Source organism: Ixodes scapularis, unplaced genomic scaffold (assembly GCF_016920785.2).
Source record: "Ixodes scapularis isolate PalLabHiFi unplaced genomic scaffold, ASM1692078v2 PGA_scaffold12__126_contigs__length_90152505, whole genome shotgun sequence".
Lineage (NCBI taxonomy): Eukaryota > Metazoa > Arthropoda > Arachnida > Ixodida > Ixodidae > Ixodes > Ixodes scapularis.
In genome coordinates, this window is record NW_024609838.1 from 59,266,206 (window position 1) to 59,293,072 (window position 26,867).

At 51.5% G+C, this 26,867-nt stretch overlaps 1 protein-coding gene across 1 annotated transcript; it reads left to right on the top strand.

The window, feature by feature from the left end:
- Positions 1 to 19,927: 19,927 nt before the first annotated feature.
- LOC120843269 lies at positions 19,928 to 22,785 on the top strand. The gene is made up of 5 exons (XM_040214574.1): positions 19,928 to 20,145; positions 21,285 to 21,353; positions 21,699 to 21,905; positions 22,068 to 22,142; positions 22,630 to 22,785. Exons 1-5 carry the CDS (start codon positions 20,005 to 20,007, stop codon positions 22,783 to 22,785), a joined length of 648 nt encoding a protein of 215 aa, XP_040070508.1. The 5' UTR covers positions 19,928 to 20,004.
- Positions 22,786 to 26,867: the final 4,082 nt, after the last annotated feature.

Here is a 26,867-nt window from a genome sequence, read left to right on the forward strand (position 1 = left end):
AAAGAAGAAAGAAATGTAATAATAATGAGCATATTGCGAGAAAATGGGAAAATGTGTAAGTGGTAAAACTGCCCCAGTAATGCAGCTGAAGTTTGTCTGAAAGCGGCCATCCTCACCCACTCTCGAATCAAAAATACCGTCATTTTAAGGCAGTAATTTAGCTGAGCTCATAGCGCGCTACGTACTAAGTACATCTCTTAATATTCTTACTTCCGGAAAGTAGTATTTAATTTGTTCTCGTAGATCAGTGCTATCCCCCGCGTGCCGCCAGGTTTTATTTGTACGGGTTGCGCTCCACAGTTTTTCTTTTTTATTAGGCCTAGACACGTTTTCATTCCTGAGATTCAAGTGCAGCACAGATAATTAAACTAGCTTTCAGAAATGGCATCGTTTAACGTTGTAACAATTATTTTTCGTAACGTCAAGGGGTCACATTCACAAACCCGGCAGTGTGAACATCCAAAATGCAGTGGTGTTTCTCGCTTTTTTGCGTTAAAAAAAGAAGTTTTTATATTCGCGTTCCTCTGGAACGGTATGTCGTATAACATAAGTTATCAAAGCGACAGATATCGTTTGGCTATGGGAACATTCGAAATATTTCTGTTAGATAATCGTAACTACCACAGAAAGCAGTTGATTCCTGTCTGAAATAGCATATTTTCGCACTCAATTTCGTAGCGTCATAAGCAATAAACACATCTCTTACTTTTCTAGTCTCTGGAAAGTAATGTTTATTATTGGTTTTGTAACCCAAAGCGCTTGCTCAATCATGCCACGTTTTTTTTTTCTTCATTTTTAGGCTCCGTTATACCGTTTTTATTTGTTATCAGGGCCAAACACCTGCGCACACCACCGGACCTTAAGTATATTACATCAAATTAAACAAGCTTCCTGAAAAAAAGTAATGTTCGGCGTTGTAAAATTTATTTTTTGTGGCGTAGCTGCTCATATTCTCAAATTTTCTGCAGCTAATTTTCTTCACCGTATTGTTTTTTCTTGCATTTTCGCGATAAAACACGTCAGCCTTGCCATGCTGGGATAAAATACCCTAGCGTCGGCAGTCATTTAGGAAGGATTGATCAACGCAAACATTTCCACTCGCTATCCATGAATTGCCACAGTTTGTCAGAATCTTAATGACTTGACTTCATAGTGAAAAAGGCGAAAAAAATAAAACGATGGCGGTCTGTAAACGGATCTTCCATGACGGGGCTCGCCAGCTTGAACACCAAAGCGCCGATGCCGGCCAGTCACTGAACTTCCATGTAAATACTGGCCATCAAAGGATATATTAGCTTTCACTTCACAAAATACTTTTAATTTTTGTGATTGTTTTCTGTTCAGGTAAATTCTGGATCACGGTTAATATGAAACATACACTTAACGCCAATGTCAAACCTGTCACATTGTTTTTTCTTTCTGTGTTGTCTCAAAATCGTCACTAGCGACGTTTCAGACTAAATGAATACCAGGTTTTTTTTTCCGCCAGCTCTGCATGACAGTCAATTTACCTCGTTTCTTCATACTGGCTACTGCATGTCAGGAACATTGGTGGTTTTGATAGAACCGAATTCGATTGACATCTGAGAATTCTAACTTATTAGTTATTACACTGAAGGCGACACGTACTGACACATGTAGCGATGTAGGGGTGTGACAGATTTAGAAATAGACTTTTTTATTATAAGCACGACTACTGATTCCAACCAAGTATCCTTAATCCTAAAGTTAGATTGAACGGAAATTGTATTACCAGGTGCACCACTTGCTGAAAGTAACTCTGTCAAATTGCCACAATATTTCAAGATCCGTCCTCCAAATCATACCTGAGAGTTTTTTTGTTTTTTTTGGCTAATATTGGTTAAAACCAGTTACCGGTAAATACTTTACGGTTACGCTTACGGTTACGTTTTTTTTTTTTTGTTTTTTTTTTAAATTTCAAATAACAATTTTCTTTCTGTTACGATTACTGAAAATTTTCGTTCCTAAATGGTTTTCGGTTTCGGTTACGGTTTAAATCCCTGCTTTGCGTACCTATATTGATAAAAGCCCCTGAAATTGCCTGCATGTGCACCGTAATAGAATGTTCAGCATGCAGGCGTAAACAAGGAGACCGCAGGAAAGCTGTCAAAGATACTGAAATGACACTTTCCGATTGTGTGTACATCTAGCTGTGGCATCGAATTAGTTCTTGTTTTTGTTTGTTTTTATGTGGAGAAAATTATATAAAAAAGGTTATTTGACAGTTATCAAGCAATTATTTAAAAAATAATTAAAAAATAACAATACGTAGTTTAAGCATAATAATGAACAATTATTGCGGAGTGCATAAAAATGCTAGATGGAATCAGATGGCGACGACTTGCACAAAAATCGCCGTGATGTCGCCTTTTTGGCGCCGCATATCAGCTGACTGTCTTCTGCGGTCTGAGCTTTGATCGACGCAGCAGCCCGTACGTACGATATCGGGATGGATCGTTTGCACCTTGATATTTCAACCATACGCTTGAAAGTCTTCGGCATCAGGCGGCTGATCCGATTTTCTCTTGAACAAGATATGGCAAAGCATAGTTTGTGCAAGGCGGATATTTTTGGTCTAGACTTTGTCCAATTTGTTTTTTAACCGAATTTGACGAGGAATGGTTTGTTCGAACCGCATATTGTGTGTCTGGAATTCCTTCAATTGTACTTTGAACCGGACTCCAAAAATCACGGTTTGTTCGAACCAATTAGGAAAATCACGGTTTGAGTGAACCGGAATTTGACTGTCTGGAATTCCTCCAATTTGACTTTGAAGCGGATTGGGAAAATCACTGTTTGTGCGAACTGGAATCTGTCTGTCCGGAATTCCTCCAATTTGACTTTGAACCGGATTGGGAAATTCACGGTTAGAGCGAACCGGAATTTGCCTGTCCGGAATTCCTCCAATAGGACTTTGAACCGGATTAGGAAAATCACGGTATGAGCGAACCGGAATTCGCCTCTCCGGAATTCCTCCAATTTGACTTTGAACCGCATTTGAAAATTCATGGTTTGTGCGAACCGGAAGCCGCCTCTCCGGTGTAACTCCGGTTTGATCCTAGTCCGGATTTTACTTTCCGGACTGATTTCAAACCGTTATTTTTGCTAGGGGTGCACTCACACTTCGAAACGGGTTCGGTGTAGGCATGACGTGCACAGTATGCTTACGCATTCTTCTACTTCAGATCGCTGCTGTTGCATGGGCCGGTTAACCAATGTATCATCGTCAAACCTCGGAACCGCGCGGATCGAAAGAAAGCCACCAGTTTTCATCGCAGCACCCAACATCAGAGGTTTTTCTGCGAGATGTCTGCCGTGTCAGTCGGCGAAGCGGTACATCGTATGACCACAGCCTACAAAAGGACGCATCACTCACACTTCGGATGGGGCTCGGTGGCGGCATGGCGTGCACAGTACGTTTACGCCTTCTTCTGCTTGAGATGAATGCTGTTGCATGGGTCGGTGAATCAATGTATCATCGTGAAACCTCGGAAAAGCGCCGATCAGAAGGAAGTCACCAGTTTTCATCGCAGCACCCAAAATCAGCAGTTTTTCTGCAAGATGCCTGGTGTGTCTGGCGGCAAAGCGGTACATCGTATGACCACAGCCTGCAAAAGGACGCATCGCTAAAATTCGGAGGGGGTTCGATGCCGGCATGACGTGCGCATTACGCTTACGCCTTCTTCTACTTCAGATCGCGGTTGTCGCATGAACCGGTGAACCAATGCATCATCGTCAAACCTCGGAACCGCGCGGATCGGAAGAAAGCCACCAGTTTTCATCGCAGCACCCAAATTCAGCAGTTTTTCTGCAAGGTGCCTGGATTGTCTGCGGCGAAGTGGTACATCGTAAGACCACAGCCTACAAAAGGACGCATCACTCACACTTCGGATGGGGCTCGGTGCCGGCATGACGAGCGCAGCACGCTTACGCCTTCCTCTACTTCCGATCGCTGCTGTTGCATTGACCGGTGAATCAACGCATCATCGCCAAACCTCGGAACCGCGCGGATCGAAAGAAAGCCACCAGTTTTCATCGCAGCACCCAAAATCAGCAGTTTTTCTGCAAGGTGCCTGGATTGTCTGCGGCGAAGTGGTACATCGTAAGACCACAGCCTACAAAAGGACGCATCACTCACACTTCGGATGGGGCTCGGTGCCGGCATGACGAGCGCAGCACGCTTACGCCTTCCTCTACTTCCGATCGCTGCTGTTGCATTGACCGGTGAATCAATGCATCATCGTCAAACCTCGGAACCGCGCGGATCGGAAGAAAGCCACCAGTTTTCATCGCAGCACCCAAATTCAGCAGTTTTTCTGCAAGGTGCCTGGATTGTCTGCGGCGAAGTGGTACATCGTAAGACCACAGCCTACAAAAGGACGCATCACTCACACTTCGGATGGGGCTCGGTGCCGGCATGACGAGCGCAGCACGCTTACGCCTTCCTCTACTTCCGATCGCTGCTGTTGCATTGACCGGTGAATCAATGCATCATCGCCAAACCTCGGAACCGCGCGGATCGGAAGAAAGCCACCAGTTTTCATCGCAGCACCCAAATTCAGCAGTTTTTCTGCAAGGTGCCTGGATTGTCTGCGGCGAAGTGGTACATCGTAAGACCACAGCCTACAAAAGGACGCATCACTCACACTTCGGATGGGGCTCGGTGCCGGCATGACGAGCGCAGCACGCTTACGCCTTCCTCTACTTCCGATCGCTGCTGTTGCATTGACCGGTGAATCAATGCATCATCGTCAAACCTCGGAACCGCGCGGATCGGAAGAAAGCCACCAGTTTTCATCGGAGCACCCAAAATCAGCAGTTCTTCTGCAAGGTGCCTGGATTGTCTGCGGCGAAGTGGTACATCGTAAGACCACAGCCTACAAAAGGACGCATCACTCACACTTCGGATGGGGCTCGGTGCCGGCATGACGAGCGCAGCACGCTTACGCCTTCCTCTACTTCCGATCGCTGCTGTTGCATTGACCGGTGAATCAATGCATCATCGCCAAACCTCGGAACCGCGCGGATCGGAAGAAAGCCACCAGTTTTCATCGCAGCACCCAAATTCAGCAGTTTTTCTGCAAGGTGCCTGGATTGCCTGCGGCGAAGTGGTACATCGTAAGACCACAGCCTACAAAAGGACGCATCACTCACACTTCGGATGGGGCTCGGTGCCGGCATGACGAGCGCAGCACGCTTACGCCTTCCTCTACTTCCGATCGCTGCTGTTGCATTGACCGGTGAATCAATGCATCATCGCCAAACCTCAGAACCGCGCGGATCGGAAGAAAGCCACCAGTTTTCATCGCAGCACCCAAAATCAGCAGTTTTTCTGCAAGGTGCCTGGATTGTCTGCGGCGAAGTGGTACATCGTAAGACCACAGCCTACAAAAGGACGCATCACTCACACTTCGGATGGGGCTTGGTGCCGGCATGACGAGCGCAGCACGCTTACGCCTTCCTCTACTTCCGATCGCTGCTGTTGCATTGACCGGTGAATCAATGCATCATCGCCAAACTTCGGAACCGCGCGGATCGGAAGAAAGCCACCAGTTTTCATCGCAGCACCCAAAATCAGCAGTTTTTCTGCAAGGTGCCTGGATTGTCTGCGGCGAAGTGGTACATCGTAAGACCACAGCCTACAAAAGGACGCATCACTCACACTTCGGATGGGGCTCGGTGCCGGCATGACGAGCGCAGCACGCTTACGCCTTCCTCTACTTCCGATCGCTGCTGTTGCATTGACCGGTGAATCAATGCATCATCGCCAAACCTCGGAACCGCGCGGATCGGAAGAAAGCCACCAGTTTTCATCGCAGCACCCAAATTCAGCAGTTTTTATGCAAGGTGCCTGGATTGTCTGCGGCGAAGTGGTACATCGTAAGACCACAGCCTACTAAAGGACGCATCACTCACACTTCGGATGGGGCTCGGTGCCGGCATGACGAGCGCAGCACGCTTACGCCTTCCTCTACTTCCGATCGCTGCTGTTGCATTGACCGATGAATCAATGCATCATCGCCAAACCTCGGAACCGCGCGGATCGGAAGAAAGCCACCAGTTTTCATCGCAGCACCCAAATTCAGCAGTTTTTCTGCAAGGTGCCTGGATTGCCTGCGGCGAAGTGGTACATCGTAAGACCACAGCCTACAAAAGGACGCATCACTCACACTTCGGATGGGGCTCGGTGCCGGCATGACGAGCGCAGCACGCTTACGCCTTCCTCTACTTCCGATCGCTGCTGTTGCATTGACCGGTGAATCAATGCATCATCGCCAAACCTCGGAACCGCGCGGATCGGAAGAAAGCCACCAGTTTTCATCGCAGCACCCAAAATCAGCAGTTTTTCTGCAAGGTGCCTGGATTGTCTGCGGCGAAGTGGTACATCGTAAGACCACAGCCTACAAAAGGACGCATCACTCACACTTCGGATGGGGCTCGGTGCCGGCATGACGAGCGCAGCACGCTTACGCCTTCCTCTACTTCCGATCGCTGCTGTTGCATTGACCGGTGAATCAATGCATCATCGCCAAACTTCGGAACCGCGCGGATCGGAAGAAAGCCACCAGTTTTCATCGCAGCACCCAAAATCAGCAGTTTTTCTGCAAGGTGCCTGGATTGTCTGCGGCGAAGTGGTACATCGTAAGACCACAGCCTACAAAAGGACGCATCACTCACACTTCGGATGGGGCTCGGTGCCGGCATGACGAGCGCAGCACGCTTACGCCTTCCTCTACTTCCGATCGCTGCTGTTGCATTGACCGGTGAATCAATGCATCATCGCCAAACTTCGGAACCGCGCGGATCGGAAGAAAGCCACCAGTTTTCATCGCAGCACCCAAATTCAGCAGTTTTTCTGCAAGGTGCCTGGATTGTCTGCGGCGAAGTGGTACATCGTAAGACCACAGCCTACAAAAGGACGCATCACTCACACTTCGGATGGGGCTCGGCGCCGGCATGACGAGCGCAGCACGCTTACGCCTTCCTCTACTTCCGATCGCTGCTGTTGCATTGACCGGTGAATCAATGCATCATCGCCAAACCTCGGAACCGCGCGGATCGGAAAAAAGCCACCAGTTTTCATCGCAGCACCCAAAATCAGCAGTTTTTCTGCAAGGTGCCTGGATTGTCTGCGGCGAAGTGGTACATCGTAAGACCACAGCCTACAAAAGGACGCATCACTCACACTTCGGATGGGGCTCGGTGCCGGCATGACGAGCGCAGCACGCTTACGCCTTCCTCTACTTCCGATCGCTGCTGTTGCATTGACCGGTGAATCAATGCATCATCGCCAAACCTCGGAACCGCGCGGATCGGAAGAAAGCCACCAGTTTTCATCGCAGCACCCAAAATCAGCAGTTTTTCTGCAAGGTGCCTGGATTGTCTGCGGCGAAGTGGTACATCGTAAGACCACAGCCTACAAAAGGACGCATCACTCACACTTCGGATGGGGCTCGGTGCCGGCATGACGAGCGCAGCACGCTTACGCCTTCCTCTACTTCCGATCGCTGCTGTTGCATTGACCGGTGAATCAATGCATCATCGCCAAACCTCGGAACCGCGCGGATCGGAAGAAAGCCACCAGTTTTCATCGCAGCACCCAAAATCAGCAGTTTTTCTGCAAGGTGCCTGGATTGTCTGCGGCGAAGTGGTACATCGTAAGACCACAGCCTACAAAAGGACGCATCACTCACACTTCGGATGGGGCTCGGTGCCGGCATGACGAGCGCAGCACGCTTACGCCTTCCTCTACTTCCGATCGCTGCTGTTGCATTGACCGGTGAATCAATGCATCATCGCCAAACCTCGGAACCGCGCGGATCGGAAGAAAGCCACCAGTTTTCATCGCAGCACCCAAAATCAGCAGTTTTTCTGCAAGGTGCCTGGATTGTCTGCGGCGAAGTGGTACATCGTAAGACCACAGCCTACAAAAGGACGCATCACTCACACTTCGGATGGGGCTCGGTGCCGGCATGACGAGCGCAGCACGCTTACGCCTTCCTCTACTTCCGATCGCTGCTGTTGCATTGACCGGTGAATCAATGCATCATCGCCAAACCTCGGAACCGCGCGGATCAGAAGAAAGCCACCAGTTTTCATCGCAGCACCCAAAATCAGCAGTTTTTCTGCAAGGTGCCTGGATTGTCTGCGGCGAAGTGGTACATCGTAAGACCACAGCCTACAAAAGGACGCATCACTCACACTTCGGATGGGGCTCGGTGCCGGCATGACGAGCGCAGCACGCTTACGCCTTCCTCTACTTCCGATCGCTGCTGTTGCATTGACCGGTGAATCAATGCATCATCGTCAAACCTCGGAACCGCGCGGATCGGAAGAAAGCCACCAGTTTTCATCGCAGCACCCAAAATCAGCAGTTTTTCTGCAAGGTGCCTGGATTGTCTGCGGCGAAGTGGTGCATCGTAAGACCACAGCCTACAAAAGGACGCATCACTCACACTTCGGATGGGGCTCGGTGCCGGCATGACGAGCGCAGCACGCTTACGCCTTCCTCTACTTCCGATCGCTGCTGTTGCATTGACCGGTGAATAAATGCATCATCGTCAAACCTCGGAACCGCGCGGATTGGAAGAAAGCCACCAGTTTTCATCGCAGCACCCAAAATCAGCAGTTTTTCTGCAAGGTGCCTGGATTGTCTGCGGCGAAGTGGTACATCGTAAGACCACAGCCTACAAAAGGACGCATCACTCACACTTCGGATGGGGCTCGGTGCCGGCATGACGAGCGCAGCACGCTTACGCCTTCCTCTACTTCCGATCGCTGCTGTTGCACTGACCGGTGAATCAATGCATCATCGCCAAACCTCGGAACCGCGCGGATCGGAAGAAAGCCACCAGTTTTCATCGCAGCACCCAAATTCAGCAGTTTTTCTGCAAGGTGCCTGGATTGCCTGCGGCGAAGTGGTACATCGTAAGACCACAGCCTACAAATGGACGCATCACTCACACTTCGGATGGGGCTCGGTGCCGGCATGACGAGCGTAGCACGCTTACGCCTTCCTCTACTTCCGATCGCTGCTGTTGCATTGACCGGTGAATCAATGCATCATCGCCAAACCTCGGAACCGCGCGGATCGGAAGAAAGCCACCAGTTTTCATCGCAGCACCCAAAATCAGCAGTTTTTCTGCAAGGTGCCTGGATTGTCTGCGGCGAAGTGGTACATCGTAAGACCACAGCCTACAAAAGGACGCATCACTCACACTTCGGATGGGGCTCGGTGCCGGCATGACGAGCGCAGCACGCTTACGCCTTCCTCTACTTCCGATCGCTGCTGTTGCATTGACCGGTGAATCAATGCATCATCGCCAAACTTCGGAACCGCGCGGATCGGAAGAAAGCCACCAGTTTTCATCGCAGCACCCAAAATCAGCAGTTTTTCTGCAAGGTGCCTGGATTGTCTGCGGCGAAGTGGTACATCGTAAGACCACAGCCTACAAAAGAACGCATCACTCACACTTCGGATGGGGCTCGGTGCCGGCATGACGAGCGCAGCACGCTTACGCCTTCCTCTACTTCCGATCGCTGCTGTTGCATTGACCGGTGAATCAATGCATCATCGCCAAACCTCGGAACCGCGCGGATCGGAAGAAAGCCACCAGTTTTCATCGCTGCACCCAAAATCAGCAGTTTTTCTGCAAGGTGCCTGGATTGTCTGCGGCGAAGTGGTACATCGTAAGACCACAGCCTACAAAAGGACGCATCACTCACACTTCGGATGGGGCTCGGTGCCGGCATGACGAGCGCAGCACGCTTACGCCTTCCTCTACTTCCGATCGCTGCTGTTGCATTGACCGGTGAATCAATGCATCATCGTCAAACCTCGGAACCGCGCGGATCGGAAGAAAGCCACCAGTTTTCATCGCAGCACCCAAAATCAGCAGTTTTTCTGCAAGGTGCCTGGATTGTCTGCGGCGAAGTGGTACATCGTAAGACCACAGCCTACAAAAGGACGCATCACTCACACTTCGGATGGGGCTCGGTGCCGGCATGACGAGCGCAGCACGCTTACGCCTTCCTGTACTTCCGATCGCTGCTGTTGCATTGACCGGTGAATCAATGCATCATCGCCGAACCTCGGAATCGCGCGGATCGGAAGAAAGCCACCAGTTTTCATCGCAGCACCCAAAATCAGCAGTTTTTCTGCAAGGTGCCTGGATTGTCTGCGGCGAAGTGGTACATCGTAAGACCACAGCCTACAAAAGGACGCATCACTCACACTTCGGATGGGGCTCGGTGCCGGCATGACGAGCGCAGCACGCTTACGCCTTCCTCTACTTCCGATCGCTGCTGTTGCACTGACCGGTGAATCAATGCATCATCGCCAAACCTCGGAACCGCGCGGATCGGAAGAAAGCCACCAGTTTTCATCGCAGCACCCAAATTCAGCAGTTTTTCTGCAAGGTGCCTGGATTGTCTGCGGCGAAGTGGTACATCGTAAGACCACAGCCTACAAAAGGACGCATCACTCACACTTCGGATGGGGCTCGGTGCCGGCATGACGAGCGCAGCACGCTTACGCCTTCCTCTACTTCCGATCGCTGCTGTTGCATTGACCGGTGAATCAATGCATCATCGCCAAACCTCGGAACCGCGCGGATCAGAAGAAAGCCACCAGTTTTCATCGCAGCACCCAAAATCAGCAGTTTTTCTGCAAGGTGCCTGGATTGTCTGCGGCGAAGTGGTACATCGTAAGACCACAGCCTGCAAAAGGACGCATCACTCACACTTCGGATGGGGCTCGGTGCCGGCATGACGAGCGCAGCACGCTTACGCCTTCCTCTACTTCCGATCGCTGCTGTTGCATTGACCGGTGAATCAATGCATCATCGCAAAACCTCGGAACCGCGCGGATCGGAAGAAAGCCACCAGTTTTCATCGCAGCACCCAAATTCAGCAGTTTTTCTGCAAGGTGCCTGGATTGTCTGCGGCGAAGTGGTACATCGTAAGACCACAGCCTACAAAAGGACGCATCACTCACACTTCGGATGGGGCTCGGTGCCGGCATGACGAGCGCAGCACGCTTACGCCTTCCTCTACTTCCGATCGCTGCTGTTGCATTGACCGGTGAATCAATGCATCATCGTCAAACCTCGGAACCGCGCGGATCGGAAGAAAGCCACCAGTTTTCATCCCAGCACCCAAAATCAGCAGTTTTTCTGCAAGGTGCCTGGATTGTCTGCGGCGAAGTGGTACATCGTAAGACCACAGCCTACAAAAGGACGCATCACTCACACTTCGGATGGGGCTCGGTGCCGGCATGACGAGCGCAGCACGCTTACGCCTTCCTCTACTTCCGATCGCTGCTGTTGCATTGACCGGTGAATCAATGCATCATCGCCAAACCTCGGAACCGCGCGGATCGGAAGAAAGCCACCAGTTTTCATCGCAGCACCCAAAATCAGCAGTTTTTCTGCAAGGTGCCTGGATTGTCTGCGGCGAAATGGTACATCGTAAGACCACAGCCTACAAAAGGACGCATCACTCACACTTCGGATGGGGCTCGGTGCCGGCATGACGACCGCAGCACGCTTACGCCTTCCTCTACTTCCGATCGCTGCTGTTGCATTGACCGGTGAATCAATGCATCATCGTCAAACCTCGGAACCGCGCGGATCGGAAGAAAGCCACCAGTTTTCATCGCAGCACCCAAAATCAGCAGTTTTTCTGCAAGGTGCCTGGATTGTCTGCGGCGAAGTGGTACATCGTAAGACCACAGCCTACAAAAGGACGCATCACTCACACTTCGGATGGGGCTCGGTGCCGGCATGACGAGCGCAGCACGCTCACGCCTTCCTCTACTTCCGATCGCTGCTGTTGCATTGACCGGTGAATCAATGCATCATCGTCAAACCTCGGAACCGCGCGGATCGGAAGAAAGCCACCAGTTTTCATCGCAGCACCCAAAATCAGCAGTTTTTCTGCAAGGTGCCTGGATTGTCTGCGGCGAAGTGGTACATCGTAAGACCACAGCCTACAAAAGGACGCATCACTCACACTTCGGATGGGGCTCGGTGCCGACATGACGAGCGCAGCACGCTTACGCCTTCCTCTACTTCCGATCGCTGCTGTTGCATTGACCGGTGAATCAATGCATCATCGTCAAACCTCGGAACCGCGCGGATCGGAAGAAAGCCACCAGTTTTCATCGCAGCACCCAAAATCAGCAGTTTTTCTGCAAGGTGCCTGGATTGTCTGCGGCGAAGTGGTGCATCGTAAGACCACAGCCTACAAAAGGACGCATCACTCACACTTCGGATGGGGCTCGGTGCCGGCATGACGAGCGCAGCACGCTTACGCCTTCCTCTACTTCCGATCGCTGCTGTTGCATTGACCGGTGAATAAATGCATCATCGTCAAACCTCGGAACCGCGCGGATTGGAAGAAAGCCACCAGTTTTCATCGCAGCACCCAAAATCAGCAGTTTTTCTGCAAGGTGCCTGGATTGTCTGCGGCGAAGTGGTACATCGTAAGACCACAGCCTACAAAAGGACGCATCACTCACACTTCGGATGGGGCTCGGTGCCGGCATGACGAGCGCAGCACGCTTACGCCTTCCTCTACTTCCGATCGCTGCTGTTGCACTGACCGGTGAATCAATGCATCATCGCCAAACCTCGGAACCGCGCGGATCGGAAGAAAGCCACCAGTTTTCATCGCAGCACCCAAATTCAGCAGTTTTTCTGCAAGGTGCCTGGATTGCCTGCGGCGAAGTGGTACATCGTAAGACCACAGCCTACAAATGGACGCATCACTCACACTTCGGATGGGGCTCGGTGCCGGCATGACGAGCGCAGCACGCTTACGCCTTCCTCTACTTCCGATCGCTGCTGTTGCATTGACCGGTGAATCAATGCATCATCGCCAAACCTCGGAACCGCGCGGATCGGAAGAAAGCCACCAGTTTTCATCGCAGCACCCAAAATCAGCAGTTTTTCTGCAAGGTGCCTGGATTGTCTGCGGCGAAGTGGTACATCGTAAGACCACAGCCTACAAAAGGACGCATCACTCACACTTCGGATGGGGCTCGGTGCCGGCATGACGAGCGCAGCACGCTTACGCCTTCCTCTACTTCCGATCGCTGCTGTTGCATTGACCGGTGAATCAATGCATCATCGCCAAACTTCGGAACCGCGCGGATCGGAAGAAAGCCACCAGTTTTCATCGCAGCACCCAAAATCAGCAGTTTTTCTGCAAGGTGCCTGGATTGTCTGCGGCGAAGTGGTACATCGTAAGACCACAGCCTACAAAAGAACGCATCACTCACACTTCGGATGGGGCTCGGTGCCGGCATGACGAGCGCAGCACGCTTACGCCTTCCTCTACTTCCGATCGCTGCTGTTGCATTGACCGGTGAATCAATGCATCATCGCCAAACCTCGGAACCGCGCGGATCGGAAGAAAGCCACCAGTTTTCATCGCTGCACCCAAAATCAGCAGTTTTTCTGCAAGGTGCCTGGATTGTCTGCGGCGAAGTGGTACATCGTAAGACCACAGCCTACAAAAGGACGCATCACTCACACTTCGGATGGGGCTCGGTGCCGGCATGACGAGCGCAGCACGCTTACGCCTTCCTCTACTTCCGATCGCTGCTGTTGCATTGACCGGTGAATCAATGCATCATCGTCAAACCTCGGAACCGCGCGGATCGGAAGAAAGCCACCAGTTTTCATCGCAGCACCCAAAATCAGCAGTTTTTCTGCAAGGTGCCTGGATTGTCTGCGGCGAAGTGGTACATCGTAAGACCACAGCCTACAAAAGGACGCATCACTCACACTTCGGATGGGGCTCGGTGCCGGCATGACGAGCGCAGCACGCTTACGCCTTCCTGTACTTCCGATCGCTGCTGTTGCATTGACCGGTGAATCAATGCATCATCGCCGAACCTCGGAATCGCGCGGATCGGAAGAAAGCCACCAGTTTTCATCGCAGCACCCAAAATCAGCAGTTTTTCTGCAAGGTGCCTGGATTGTCTGCGGCGAAGTGGTACATCGTAAGACCACAGCCTACAAAAGGACGCATCACTCACACTTCGGATGGGGCTCGGTGCCGGCATGACGAGCGCAGCACGCTTACGCCTTCCTCTACTTCCGATCGCTGCTGTTGCACTGACCGGTGAATCAATGCATCATCGCCAAACCTCGGAACCGCGCGGATCGGAAGAAAGCCACCAGTTTTCATCGCAGCACCCAAATTCAGCAGTTTTTCTGCAAGGTGCCTGGATTGCCTGCGGCGAAGTGGTACATCGTAAGACCACAGCCTACAAATGGACGCATCACTCACACTTCGGATGGGGCTCGGTGCCGGCATGACGAGCGCAGCACGCTTACGCCTTCCTCTACTTCCGATCGCTGCTGTTGCATTGACCGGTGAATAAATGCATCATCGTCAAACCTCGGAACCGCGCGGATTGGAAGAAAGCCACCAGTTTTCATCGCAGCACCCAAAATCAGCAGTTTTTCTGCAAGGTGCCTGGATTGTCTGCGGCGAAGTGGTACATCGTAAGACCACAGCCTACAAAAGGACGCATCACTCACACTTCGGATGGGGCTCGGTGCCGGCATGACGAGCGCAGCACGCTTACGCCTTCCTCTACTTCCGATCGCTGCTGTTGCACTGACCGGTGAATCAATGCATCATCGCCAAACCTCGGAACCGCGCGGATCGGAAGAAAGCCACCAGTTTTCATCGCAGCACCCAAATTCAGCAGTTTTTCTGCAAGGTGCCTGGATTGCCTGCGGCGAAGTGGTACATCGTAAGACCACAGCCTACAAATGGACGCATCACTCACACTTCGGATGGGGCTCGGTGCCGGCATGACGAGCGCAGCACGCTTACGCCTTCCTCTACTTCCGATCGCTGCTGTTGCATTGACCGGTGAATCAATGCATCATCGCCAAACCTCGGAACCGCGCGGATCGGAAGAAAGCCACCAGTTTTCATCGCAGCACCCAAAATCAGCAGTTTTTCTGCAAGGTGCCTGGATTGTCTGCGGCGAAGTGGTACATCGTAAGACCACAGCCTACAAAAGGACGCATCCTCACACTTCGGATTGGGCTCGGTGCCGGCATGACGAGCGCAGCACGCTTACGCCTTCCTCTACTTCCGATCGCTGCTGTTGCATTGACCGGTGAATCAATGCATCATCGCCAAACCTCGGAACCGCGCGGATCGGAAGAAAGCCACCAGTTTTCATCGCAGCACCCAAAATCAGCAGTTTTTCTGCAAGGTGCCAGGACTGTCTGCGGCGAAGTGGTACATCGTAAGACCACAGCCTACAAAAGGACGCATCACTCACACTTCGGATGGGGCTCGGTGCCGGCATGACGAGCGCAGCACGCTTACGCCTTCCTCTACTTCCGATCGCTCTTGTTGCATTGACCGGTGAATCAATGCATCATCGCCAAACCTCGGAACCGCGCGGATCGGAAGAAAGCCACCAGTTTTCATCGCAGCACCCAAAATCAGCAGTTTTTCTGCAAGGTGCCTGGATTGTCTGCGGCGAAGTGGTACATCGTAAGACCACAGCCTACAAAAGGACGCATCACTCACACTTCGGATGGGGCTCGGTGCCGGCATGACGAGCGCAGCACGCTTACGCCTTCCTCTACTTCCGATCGCTGCTGTTGCATTGACCGGTGAATCAATGCATCATCGCCAAACCTCGGAACCGCGCGGATCGGAAGAAAGCCACCAGTTTTCATCGCAGCACCCAAAATCAGCAGTTTTTCTGCAAGGTGCCTAAATTGTCTGCGGCGAAGTGGTACATCGTAAGACCACAGCCTACAAAAGGACGCATCACTCACACTTCGGATGGGGCTCGGTGCCGGCATGACGAGCGCAGCACGCTTACGCCTTCCTCTACTTCCGATCGCTGCTGTTGCATTGACCGGTGAATCAATGCATCATCGCCAAACCTCGGAACCGTGCGGATCGGAAGAAAGCCACCAGTTTTCATCGCAGCACCCAAAATCAGCAGTTTTTCTGCAAGGTGCCTGGATTGTCTGCGGCGAAGTGGTACATCGTAAGACCACAGCCGACAAAAGGACGCATCACTCACACTTCGGATGGGGCTCGGTGCCGGCATGACGAGCGCAGCACGCTCACGCCTTCCTCTACTTCCGATCGCTGCTGTTGCATTGACCGGTGAATCAATGCATCATCGTCAAACCTCGGAACCGCGCGGATCGGAAGAAAGCCACCAGTTTTCCTCGCAGCACCCAAAATCAGCAGTTTTTCTGCAAGGTGCCTGGATTGTCTGCGGCGAAGTGGTACATCGTAAGACCACAGCCTACAAAAGGACGCATCACTCACACTTCGGATGGGGCTCGGTGTCGGCATGACGAGCGCAGCACGCTTACGCCTTCCTCTACTTCCGATCGCTGCTGTTGCATTGACCGGTGAATCAATGCATCATCGTCAAACCTCGGAACCGCGCGGATCGGAAGAAAGCCACCAGTTTTCATCGCAGCACCCAAAATCAGCAGTTTTTCTGCAAGGTGCCTGGATTGTCTGCGGCGAAGTGGTACATCGTAAGACCACAGCCTACAAAAGGACGCATCACTCACACTTCGGATAGGGCTCGGTGCCGGCATGACGAGCGCAGCACGCTTACGCCTTCCTCTACTTCCGATCGCTGCTGTTGCATTGACCGGTGAATCAATGCATCATCGTCAAACCTCGGAACCGCGCGGATCGGAAGAAAGCCACCAGTTTTCATCGCAGCACCCAAAATCAGCAGTTTTTCTGCAAGGTGCCTGGATTGTCTGCGGCGAAGTGGTGCATCGTAAGACCACAGCCTACAAAAGGACGCATCACTCACACTTCGGATGGGGCTCGGTGCCGGCATGACGAGCGCAGCACGCTTACGCCTTCCTCTACTTCCGATCGCTGCTGTTGCATTGACCGGTGAATAAATGCATCATCGTCAAACCTCGGAACCGCGCGGATTGGAAGAAAGCCACCAGTTTTCATCGCAGCACCCAAAATCAGCAGTTTTTCTGCAAGGTGCCTGGATTGTCTGCGGCGAAGTGGTACATCGTAAGACCACAGCCTACAAAAGGACGCATCACTCACACTTCGGATGGGGCTCGGTGCCGGCATGACGAGCGCAGCACGCTTACGCCTTCCTCTACTTCCGATCGCTGCTGTTGCATTGACCGGTGAATCAATGCATCATCGCCAAACCTCGGAACCGCGCGGATCGGAAGAAAGCCACCAGTTTTCATCGCAGCACCCAAATTCAGCAGTTTTTCTGCAAGGTGCCTGGATTGCCTGCGGCGAAGTGGTACATCGTAAGACCACAGCCTACAAAAGGACGCATCACTCACACTTCGGATGGGGCTCGGTGCCGGCATGACGAGCGCAGCACGCTTACGCCTTCCTCTACTTCCGATCGCTGCTGTTGCATTGACCGGTGAATCAATGCATCATCGCCAAACCTCGGAACCGCGCGGATCGGAAGAAAGCCAGCAGTTTTCATCGCAGCACCCAAAATCAGCAGTTTTTCTGCAAGGTGCCTGGATTGTCTGCGGCGAAGTGGTACATCGTAAGACCACAGCCTACAAAAGGACGCATCACTCACACTTCGGATGGGGCTCGGTGCCGGCATGACGAGCGCAGCACGCTTACGCCTTCCTCTACTTCCGATCGCTGCTGTTGCATTGACCGGTGAATCAATGCATCATCGCCAAACTTCGGAACCGCGCGGATCGGAAGAAAGCCACCAGTTTTTATCGCAGCACCCAAAATCAGCAGTTTTTCTGCAAGGTGCCTGGATTGTCTGCGGCGAAGTGGTACATCGTAAGACCACAGCCTACAAAAGAACGCATCACTCACACTTCGGATGGGGCTCGGTGCCGGCATGACGAGCGCAGCACGCTTACGCCTTCCTCTACTTCCGATCGCTGCTGTTGCATTGACCGGTGAATCAATGCATCATCGCCAAACCTCGGAACCGCGCGGATCGGAAGAAAGCCACCAGTTTTCATCGCTGCACCCAAAATCAGCAGTTTTTCTGCAAGGTGCCTGGATTGTCTGCGGCGAAGTGGTACATCGTAAGACCACAGCCTACAAAAGGACGCATCACTCGCACTTCGGATGGGGCTCGGTGCCGGCATGACGAGCGCAGCACGCTTACGCCTTCCTCTACTTTTTCTCTACTTTTTCTGCATAATGCCTGGTGTGTCTGTAGTCAAAGCGGTACATCGTATAACCACAGCCTGATTTCTGCTGTTGCACGGGCCGGTGAATCAATGTATCATCGTGGAACCTCGGAATGGCGCCGAACGGAAGAAAGTCACCAGTTTTCATCAAAGCACCCAACATCAGTGTTTTTTCGGCGAGATGCCTGCCGTGTCTGGCGGCGAAGCGGTACATCGTATGACCAGAGCCTGCAAAAGGACGCATCACACACACTTCGGACGGGGTTCGGTGCCGGCATGACGCGCGCACTACGCTTACGCCTTCGCCTACTTCAGATCGCTGCTGTTGAATGGGCCAGTGAACCAATGTACCATCGTCAAACCTCGGAACCGCGCGCATCGGAAGAAATCCACCAGATTTCATTGTATCGGTTATAAAGCTAGCTGAGCGTGAGCGAGCTAGGAGAAGACGACGAAATAAAGGTGACGAAAAAGCAGCCGCCGGCACGTAAGCGTTCTGAAGCAAAGTGTCCTCTTGATTTGTGCCTATTAACCATGATACATGGTGTCAAAAGTGGTTGAGTAATTCCTCTTCAGTGAGACGAACCGCAGCCATGGTCGAACTACCGCCGCCGGCAGGATTAAGGCTATCGGAGGACACAGCGGAGAATTGGGAGCGCTTCAAACAGCGCATCGAACTCTACTTCCGAGCAACAGAGACGAAGGAGGCGAGATCGAAGCAGCCGAAGGCAGCTATATTTCTCCATGTGGCTGGCCAGGAGGCTATTGACGTCTATAACACGTTCAATTTGGCAGAATCTGAGAAAGATGACTATGAACTGATCGTGAATAGATTCGAGGACTACTGCCTTCCAAAAAGCAACGAAACCTTCGAGCGCTATGTCTTTCGAACACGACAGCAGACGGAAGGTGAGAGTTTCGAACTGTTTTTTCGAGACTTGCAACTAAAGTCGAAGTCCTGCAACTTCGGAGTGTTAGTTGAGTCGATGCTTCGAGATCAGATTGTGTACGGCATACAGAACAAAAAACTCAGAGAGAAGCTGCTGAGGGAAAAAAACTTAACACTTGAGAAAGCCGTCGACTTCTGCAAATCTGCGGAAATTTCAGAGCGCCAAAATAAGACCTGGGAAACTCCAGATACGCTTGTGGAGCCAGTGACTCGAAGGCACAGAAATTCTCCCGGAAGACTCAAGTGTCAATACTGCAGCTCTTTGCATGAGCCGAGAAAATGTCCAGCATTTGGAAAATCATGCAACAAGTGTGGAAAAAAAACCACTTTGCGGTAGCCTGCAAAGGCAAGAAGATGAGCGTCGACAAAGTTCACGAACGAGAGCTTAGCCAAGATGAAGAAGCCGATACCTTTGAGATTCTATCAGTTGATGGTCGCAAAGTAATGCATAAGCGTTACTGGACTGTGATGGCGAAGATAGGAGGCCGCGACGTTCACCTAAAGGTGGACACCGAAGCGCAAACAAGTCTTCTACCTCTCAGCGTTTTTAAGAAACTTCAAGTTTCGACGCAACCAGTGCCATGCTCCACAACACTGCGAAGCTATGGAGGAGGAAAACTACAGCATGTGGGCAAAGTCTGCCTCTCTGTAGAGCTCAAATCCAAGATTGAAAACGTGGACTTCTTCATCGTGAAGAAGGGCAAGCAAGCGCTGCTGGGGCTTCAGAGCTGTGAGGCCTTTGGATTGGTTCACCGCATAGTCAGCCTCGAGGAAACAAATTGCCTGCGACACCAAGTGATCTCTGAGTTCCCAGACGTGTTCCAGGGCATCGGACGCACCAAGAACGAGTATCACATGGTTCTCAAGGATGATTGCCGTCCTGTGGTTCAGCCAGCACGTCGAGTGCCGCATGCTCTCCGCGAGCCTCTGAAAGACGAACTGGACCGCATGACCACTAGTGGCATCATCGCCAAAGTCCAAGAACCAACAGACTGGGTAAGCCCTCTTGTGATAGTTGCAAAGAAAAATAGAAAAATTCGTGTGTGCATGGATCCAAAGTACGTGAACATGAGCTTGAAACGAGAACATTTTCAACTTCCCCGCAGAGAGGACATTGAGGCTGAGTTGGCAGGTGCAAAGTATTTTACAAGGCTTGACGCTAAGAACGGATTCCACCAGATTCCGCTTGATGACAGCACCTCGCGGATTTGTACGTTTGCAACGCCATTTGGGCGCTACCGATACCTAAGATTGCCTTTTGGAATTTCCTCTGCGCCTGAAGTTTTTCAGAGAGAAATTACTCAAATTTTTGAAGGATTACCAGGAGTACGAGTTTATATAGATGATGTACTCATTTGGGGCGGTACTCGTGAGGAACATGACCTAAGACTAAGGAAAGGCTTGCAAGCAGCTAAAAGGGTGGCCTCACGCTAAACCTCCATAAGTGCCAGTTTGCTTTAGAAGAAATTTGTTACTTGGGCGACAACATTAGCGCTAAAGGGATCACGCCAGACCCTGAACTAGTCAAGTGCATTGTAAGCATGCCACTACCAACAAACAGAAAGGAAGTGCAGCGTCTCTTGGGGGCGGACAACTACTTCGGGAAGTTCATTCCTAACTTGTCAGAGAAGACTACATCCTTGCGTAGCTTAAACAAACAAGATTCACTTTTTGAGTGGAGTAGACAGCATACGCATGAATGGAAGATGCTGCAGGGAATGTTAACAAAAGCCCCGATATTGGCCATTTTTGACGCTGGGAAGAAAACGAAGGTCTCTACAGATGCATCGAAAGGAGCCTTAGGTGCCGCCTTGTTCCGAATGCATGGTCAAGATTGGCGCCCTGTAGCCTACGCGTCGAGAGTGTTGACTGATAGCGAATGCCGCTACCCTCAAATTGAAAAAGAAGCTCTGGGAATTGTATACGGATGTGAAAAGTTTCATGACTTTATCTACGGACGGCACATGGCTGCCGAAACAGATCACAGCCCATTGATTTCCATAGCCAAAAAGTGCATCGGAGATATGCCACCACGTTTGCAACGCCTGTTTTTGAGGTTAATGCGATATGATTTGGAGCTAGAGTTCCTGCCTGGTAAAGCACTGGTTCTTGCTGATACGTCGTCTCGAATACAGGTTTCGACGACAAAGGAAGGCTCAAGCGATGATGTGGAGCTTCATGCAGCAACTGTCCTGTCTACGCTGGTCAGTGACAAAACAATGGCACTGCTACTTGCAGAGACAGAAAAAGAGAAGGAACTTCAAGAAGTTGTCAGCAAGCTGACTAATAACACTCCACTTCAAGGCGAGTTTAAACCTTTTAAAGACGAACTGTCTGTTGTAAACGGTGTCCTGATGAAGGGAGCTAAAGTCGTAATCCCGCGGGTCCTCAGAGCAGAGATGCTGAAACGCCTGCACAGCGGTCACCTTGGTATCAACAAATGCAAAGCACGGGCCAGACAATTAATGTTTTGGCCGGGAGTGAATACACATATTACAGCGATGATCGACCGATGTGCAACCTGCAAGCAATATGCCTTTCGCCAGCAGGAGGAGCCTCTTCTGTTACGAGAGACGCCACTCCAACCTTGGGCGCGAATCGGTGCAGACCTGTGCATGTATGCTGGGAAATCATACCTGGTTCTCTACGATGCTTACTCAAACTTTCCCGAGGTCGCCGAACTACGAGATACTACATCAAAGACTGTGATCGACGTCATGGCAAGCATGTTTTCTCGTCATGGACTTCCTCTCGAGGCCAGGAAGTGTTTTGTTACTGTGTGTGAGTGTTTTGTGAGTCCAATGCTGCCATCATTTAAAGGGGGCCGAGGGCCCCACAAGCTGCGTTTGTAGCTTTTTTCCTCGGCCTCCTCCATTCTGTATGAAATGGAAAACCAATAATGAAAGAAAGAAAGAAAGGTTTGTACAGACGGCGGTCCACAGTTCATAGCTAGAGATTTTACCGAGTTTGCAGCAAAATACGACTTCAAACATGTGATGTCTACTCCGCGCTTTCCAAGGTCTAATGGACTCGCAGAGAAAGGTGTGCAAATAGTGAAAAGACTGCTAAAAAAATGTGCACATTCTGGCCAAGACTTCTGGTTAGGGTTACTAACCTACAGGGCCACACCACTAGAGTGCGGATCAGCTCCAGCAGAGTTAATAATGAGAAGGAAGACGCGTACACTCCTGCCAGATTTCGTGTCTGAACCAGCTAGACCCGTGTTTAAACACAAACAAGACAGAAAATGAGGTCGAGCACTTTCCCAGTTAGAAGAAGGAGATGCTGTACGAGTTCGAGACGATAAAGATAAAGGTTGGTCAGCGAAAGTACAAGTGACCTGTGACAACGGCCCAAGATCGTACAAGATACAAACTGAGAAGGGTACACACATACGGCGGAACCGCCAACACCTACTGAAGACATCGGAGGAATTCAATCCTTATGATGAGTTAGAGTCCGAGGCATACGACACCGCAGACGAAGATGCAGAAAGTCCTGAGGCTCGAGTGCCAACGTTCGCTGTCTCCAGCCCAGATACATCAAGTCCCGGCAGAAGCCAGCAGGATAATAGCACAAGCACAAGTCAGCTGGATAATAGAAATCAAGCGTGCCTACAAGGAAGTCTGCCTCTGATCACTCCTCGGCAGTCTACTCGTGAAGTTCGTGTACCTAGGAGGTTAACGTATGATGAGAACTTTAATCAAGTATGCAAGTGAAGTGCAAACTGCAAAGAACATGATTTGAAATCTACAAACGACATTACAGTGTAAATATTTGTACATATTTTGAGTAATCTCTATATTTTATTTGTATTTGTATAGTGTATGTATTGTAAGTAATTTTCTGTTTAACTTTTAAAGAAGAGAAGGTGTATCGGTTATAAAGCTAGCTGAGCGTGGGCGAGCTAGGAGAAGACGACGAAATAAAGGTGACGAAAAAGCAGCCGCCGGCACGTAAGCGTTCTGAAGCAAAGTGTCCTCTTGATTTGTGCCTATTAACCACGATACATTCATCGCAGCACCCAACATCATTGGTTATTCTGCAAGATGCCGGCCGTGTTTGGTGGCGAAGCGGTAAATCGTATGACCACAGCTTACAAAAGGACGCATCACTTACATTTCTGACAGTGTTCGGTTCCTGCATGACGTGCGCAGTAGGCTTAGGCCTTCTTCTATTTTAGATTGCTGATGTTGCTTGGGCCGGTGAACCAAGGTGTCATTGTCAAAACTCGGAACCGCGCGGATCGAAAGAAAGCCACCAGTTTTCATCCCAGCACCCAACATCGGCGGAGTTTCTAGAAGCTGCCTGCCGTGTCTGGCGTCGAAGCGCAACATCGTATGACCTCAGCCTACAAAAGGACGCATTACTCACACTTCGGACGGGATTCGCTGCCGGCAGGACGTGCACAGTACGCTACGCATTCTTCTACTTCAGATCGCTGCTGTTGCATGGGCCTGTGAACCAATGAATCATCGTCAAACCTCGGAACCGCGCGGATGGGAAGAAAGCCACCAGTTTTCATCGCAGCACCCAAAATTAGCAGTTTTTCTGCAAGGTGCCTGGCGTGTCTGACAGCGAAGTGGTACATCGTATGACCACAGCTAACAAAAGGACGCATCACTCACACTTCGGACGGGGTTCGGTGCCAGCATGACGGGCGCAGTACTTTTACGCCTTCTTCTAGCTCAGATGGCTGCTGTTGCATGGGCCGGTGAACCAATGTATCATCATTAAACCTGGGAACCGCACGGATCGGAAGAAAGCCACCAGTTTTCATAGTACCACGCAATATCAGCGGTTTTTCTGCGAGATGCCTGCCGTGTCTGGCAGCGAAGCAGTACATCGTATGACCACAGCCTGCCAAAGGACGCATCACTCACACTTCAAAAGGGGTTCGGTGCCGGCATGACGTGCACAGTACGCTTACGCATTCTTCTACTTCAGATCGCAGCTTTTGCATGGGCCGGTTAACCAATGTATCATCGTCAAACCTCGGAACCTCGCGGATCGGAAGAAAGCCACCAGTTTTCATCGCAGCACCCAAAATCAGCAGTTTTTCTGCAAGGTGCCTGGCGTGTCTGGCAGCGAAGTGGTACATCGTATGACCACAGCTAACAAAAGGACGCATCACTCACACTTCGGACGGGGTTCGGGGCCAGCGTGACGGGCGCAGTACTTTTACGCCTTCTTCTAGTTCAGATGGCTGCTGTTCCATGGGCCGGTGAACCAATGTATCATCATCAAACCTGGGAACCGCACGGATCGGAAGAAAGCCACCAGTTTTCATCGCAACACCCAACATCAGCGTTTTTTCTGCGAGATGCCTGCAGTGTCTGGCGGTGAAGCGGTACATTGTATGACCACAGCCTGCAGAAGGACGCATCACTCACACTTCGGACGGGGTTCCGTGCCGTCATGACGTCCGCAGTACGATTACGCCTTCTTCTACTTCAGATCGCGGTTGTTGCATGGACCGGTGAACCAATGTTTCATCGTCGAACCTCGAAAACACGCAGATCGGGAGAAAGCTACCAGTTTTCATCGCAGCACCCGAAATCAGCGGTTTTTCAGCAAGATGCCTGGCGTGTCTGGCGGCGAAGCGGTACATCGTATGACCACAGCCTACAGAAGGACGCATCACTCACATTTCGGACGGGGTTCGGTGCCGGCATGACGAGTGCAGCACGCTTACGCCTTCTTGTACTTCAGATCGCTGCCGTTGCATGGACCGGTTAATCAATGCATCATCGTCAAACCTCGGAACCGCGCTGATCGGAAGAAAGCCACCAGTTTTCATCGCAACACCCAACATCAGTGGTTTTTCTGCGAGATGCCAGGCGTGTCTGGCGGCGAAGCGGTACATTGTATGACCACAGCCTACAGAAGGACGCATCACTCACATTTCGGACGGGGTTCGGTGGCGGCATGACGAGCGCAGTAGGCTTACGCCTTCTTCTACTTCAGATCGCTGCTGTTGCATGGACCGGTGAACCAATGTATCATCGTCAAACCTCGGAACCGCGCGGATCGGAAGAAAGCCACCAGTTTTCGTCGCAACACCCAACATCAGTGGTTTTTCTGCGAGATGCCAGGCGTGTCTGGCGGCGAAGCGGTACATTGTATGACCACAGCCTACAAAAGGACGCATAACTCACACTTCGGACGGGGTTCGGTGCCGGCATCACGTGCGCAGTACGCTTACGCCTTCTACGTGAGATCGCTGCTGTTGCATGGACCGGTTAATCAATGCATCATCATCAAACCTCGGAACCGTGCGAATCGGAAGAAAGCCAACAGTTTTCACCGCAGAACCCAACATCAGCGGTTCTTCTGCGAGATGCCAGGCGTGTCTGGCGGTGAAACGGTACATCGTATGACCACAGCCTGCAAAATGACGCATCACTCACACTTCGGACGGGGCTCCATGCCGGCATGACGTCCGCTGTACGCTTACGCCTTCTTCTATTTCAGATCGCGGTTGTTGCATGGGCCGGTGAACCAATGTATCATCGTCAAACCTCGAAACCACGCGGATAGGGAGAAAGCTACCAGTTTTCATCGCAGCACCCGAAATCAGCTGTTTTTCTGCGAGATGCCAGGCGTGTCTGGCGGCGAAGCGGTACATCGTATGACCACAGCCTGCAAAAGGACGCATCATTCACACTTCGGACGGGATTCGGTGCCAGCATGACGTGCGCAGTACGCTTACGCCTTCTTCTACTTCAGATCGCGGTTGTTGCATGGGCCGGTGAACCAATTTATCATCGTCAAACCTCAAAACCACGCGGATCGGGAGAAAGCTACCAGTTTTCATCGCAGCACCCAACATCAGCGGGTTTTCTGCGAGATTCCAGGCGTGTCTGGCGGCGAAGCGGTACATCGTATGACCACAGCCTGCAAAAGGACGCATCACTCACACTTCGGACGGGGTTCGGTGCCGGCAGGACGTGCGCAGTACGCTTGCACCTTCTTCTACTTCAGATCGCTGTTGTTGCATGGGCCGGTGAACCAATGTATCATCGTCAAACTTCGGAACCTCGCGAATCGGGAGAAAGCTACCAGTTTTTATCGCAGCACCCGAAATCAGCTGTTTTTCTGCGAGATGCCAGGCGTGTCTGGCGGTGAAGCGGTACATCGTATGACCACAGCCTACAAAAGGACGACTCACTCACGTTTCGGACGGGGTTCGCTACCGGCATGACGTTCGCAGTACGCTTACGCCTAATTCTACTTCATATTGCTGCTGTTTCAAGGGCCGGTGAACCAATGTATTATCGTCAAACCTCGGAACCGCGCGAATCCGAAGAAAGCCACCAGTTTTCATCGCAGCATCCAATATTAGTGGTTTTTCTGCAAGATTCCTCGCGTGTCTGGTGGCGAAGCGCTTCATCGTATGACCACTGCCTGCAAAGGGACGCATCACTCACACTTCGGACGGGGTTCGTTGCCGGCATGACGTGCGCAGTACGCTTGCGCCTTCTTCTACTTCAGATCGCTGTTGTTGCATGGGCCGGTGAACCAATGTATTATCGTCAAACCTCAGAACCGCGCGGATATGGAGAAAGCCACCAGTTTTCATCGTAGCACCCAACATCAGCGGTTTTTCTGCGAGATGCCTGCCGTGTCTGGGAGCGAAGCGGTACATCTCATGACCACAGCCAGCAAATGGACGCATCACTCACACTTCGGACGGGGTTCGGTGCTGGCATAACGTG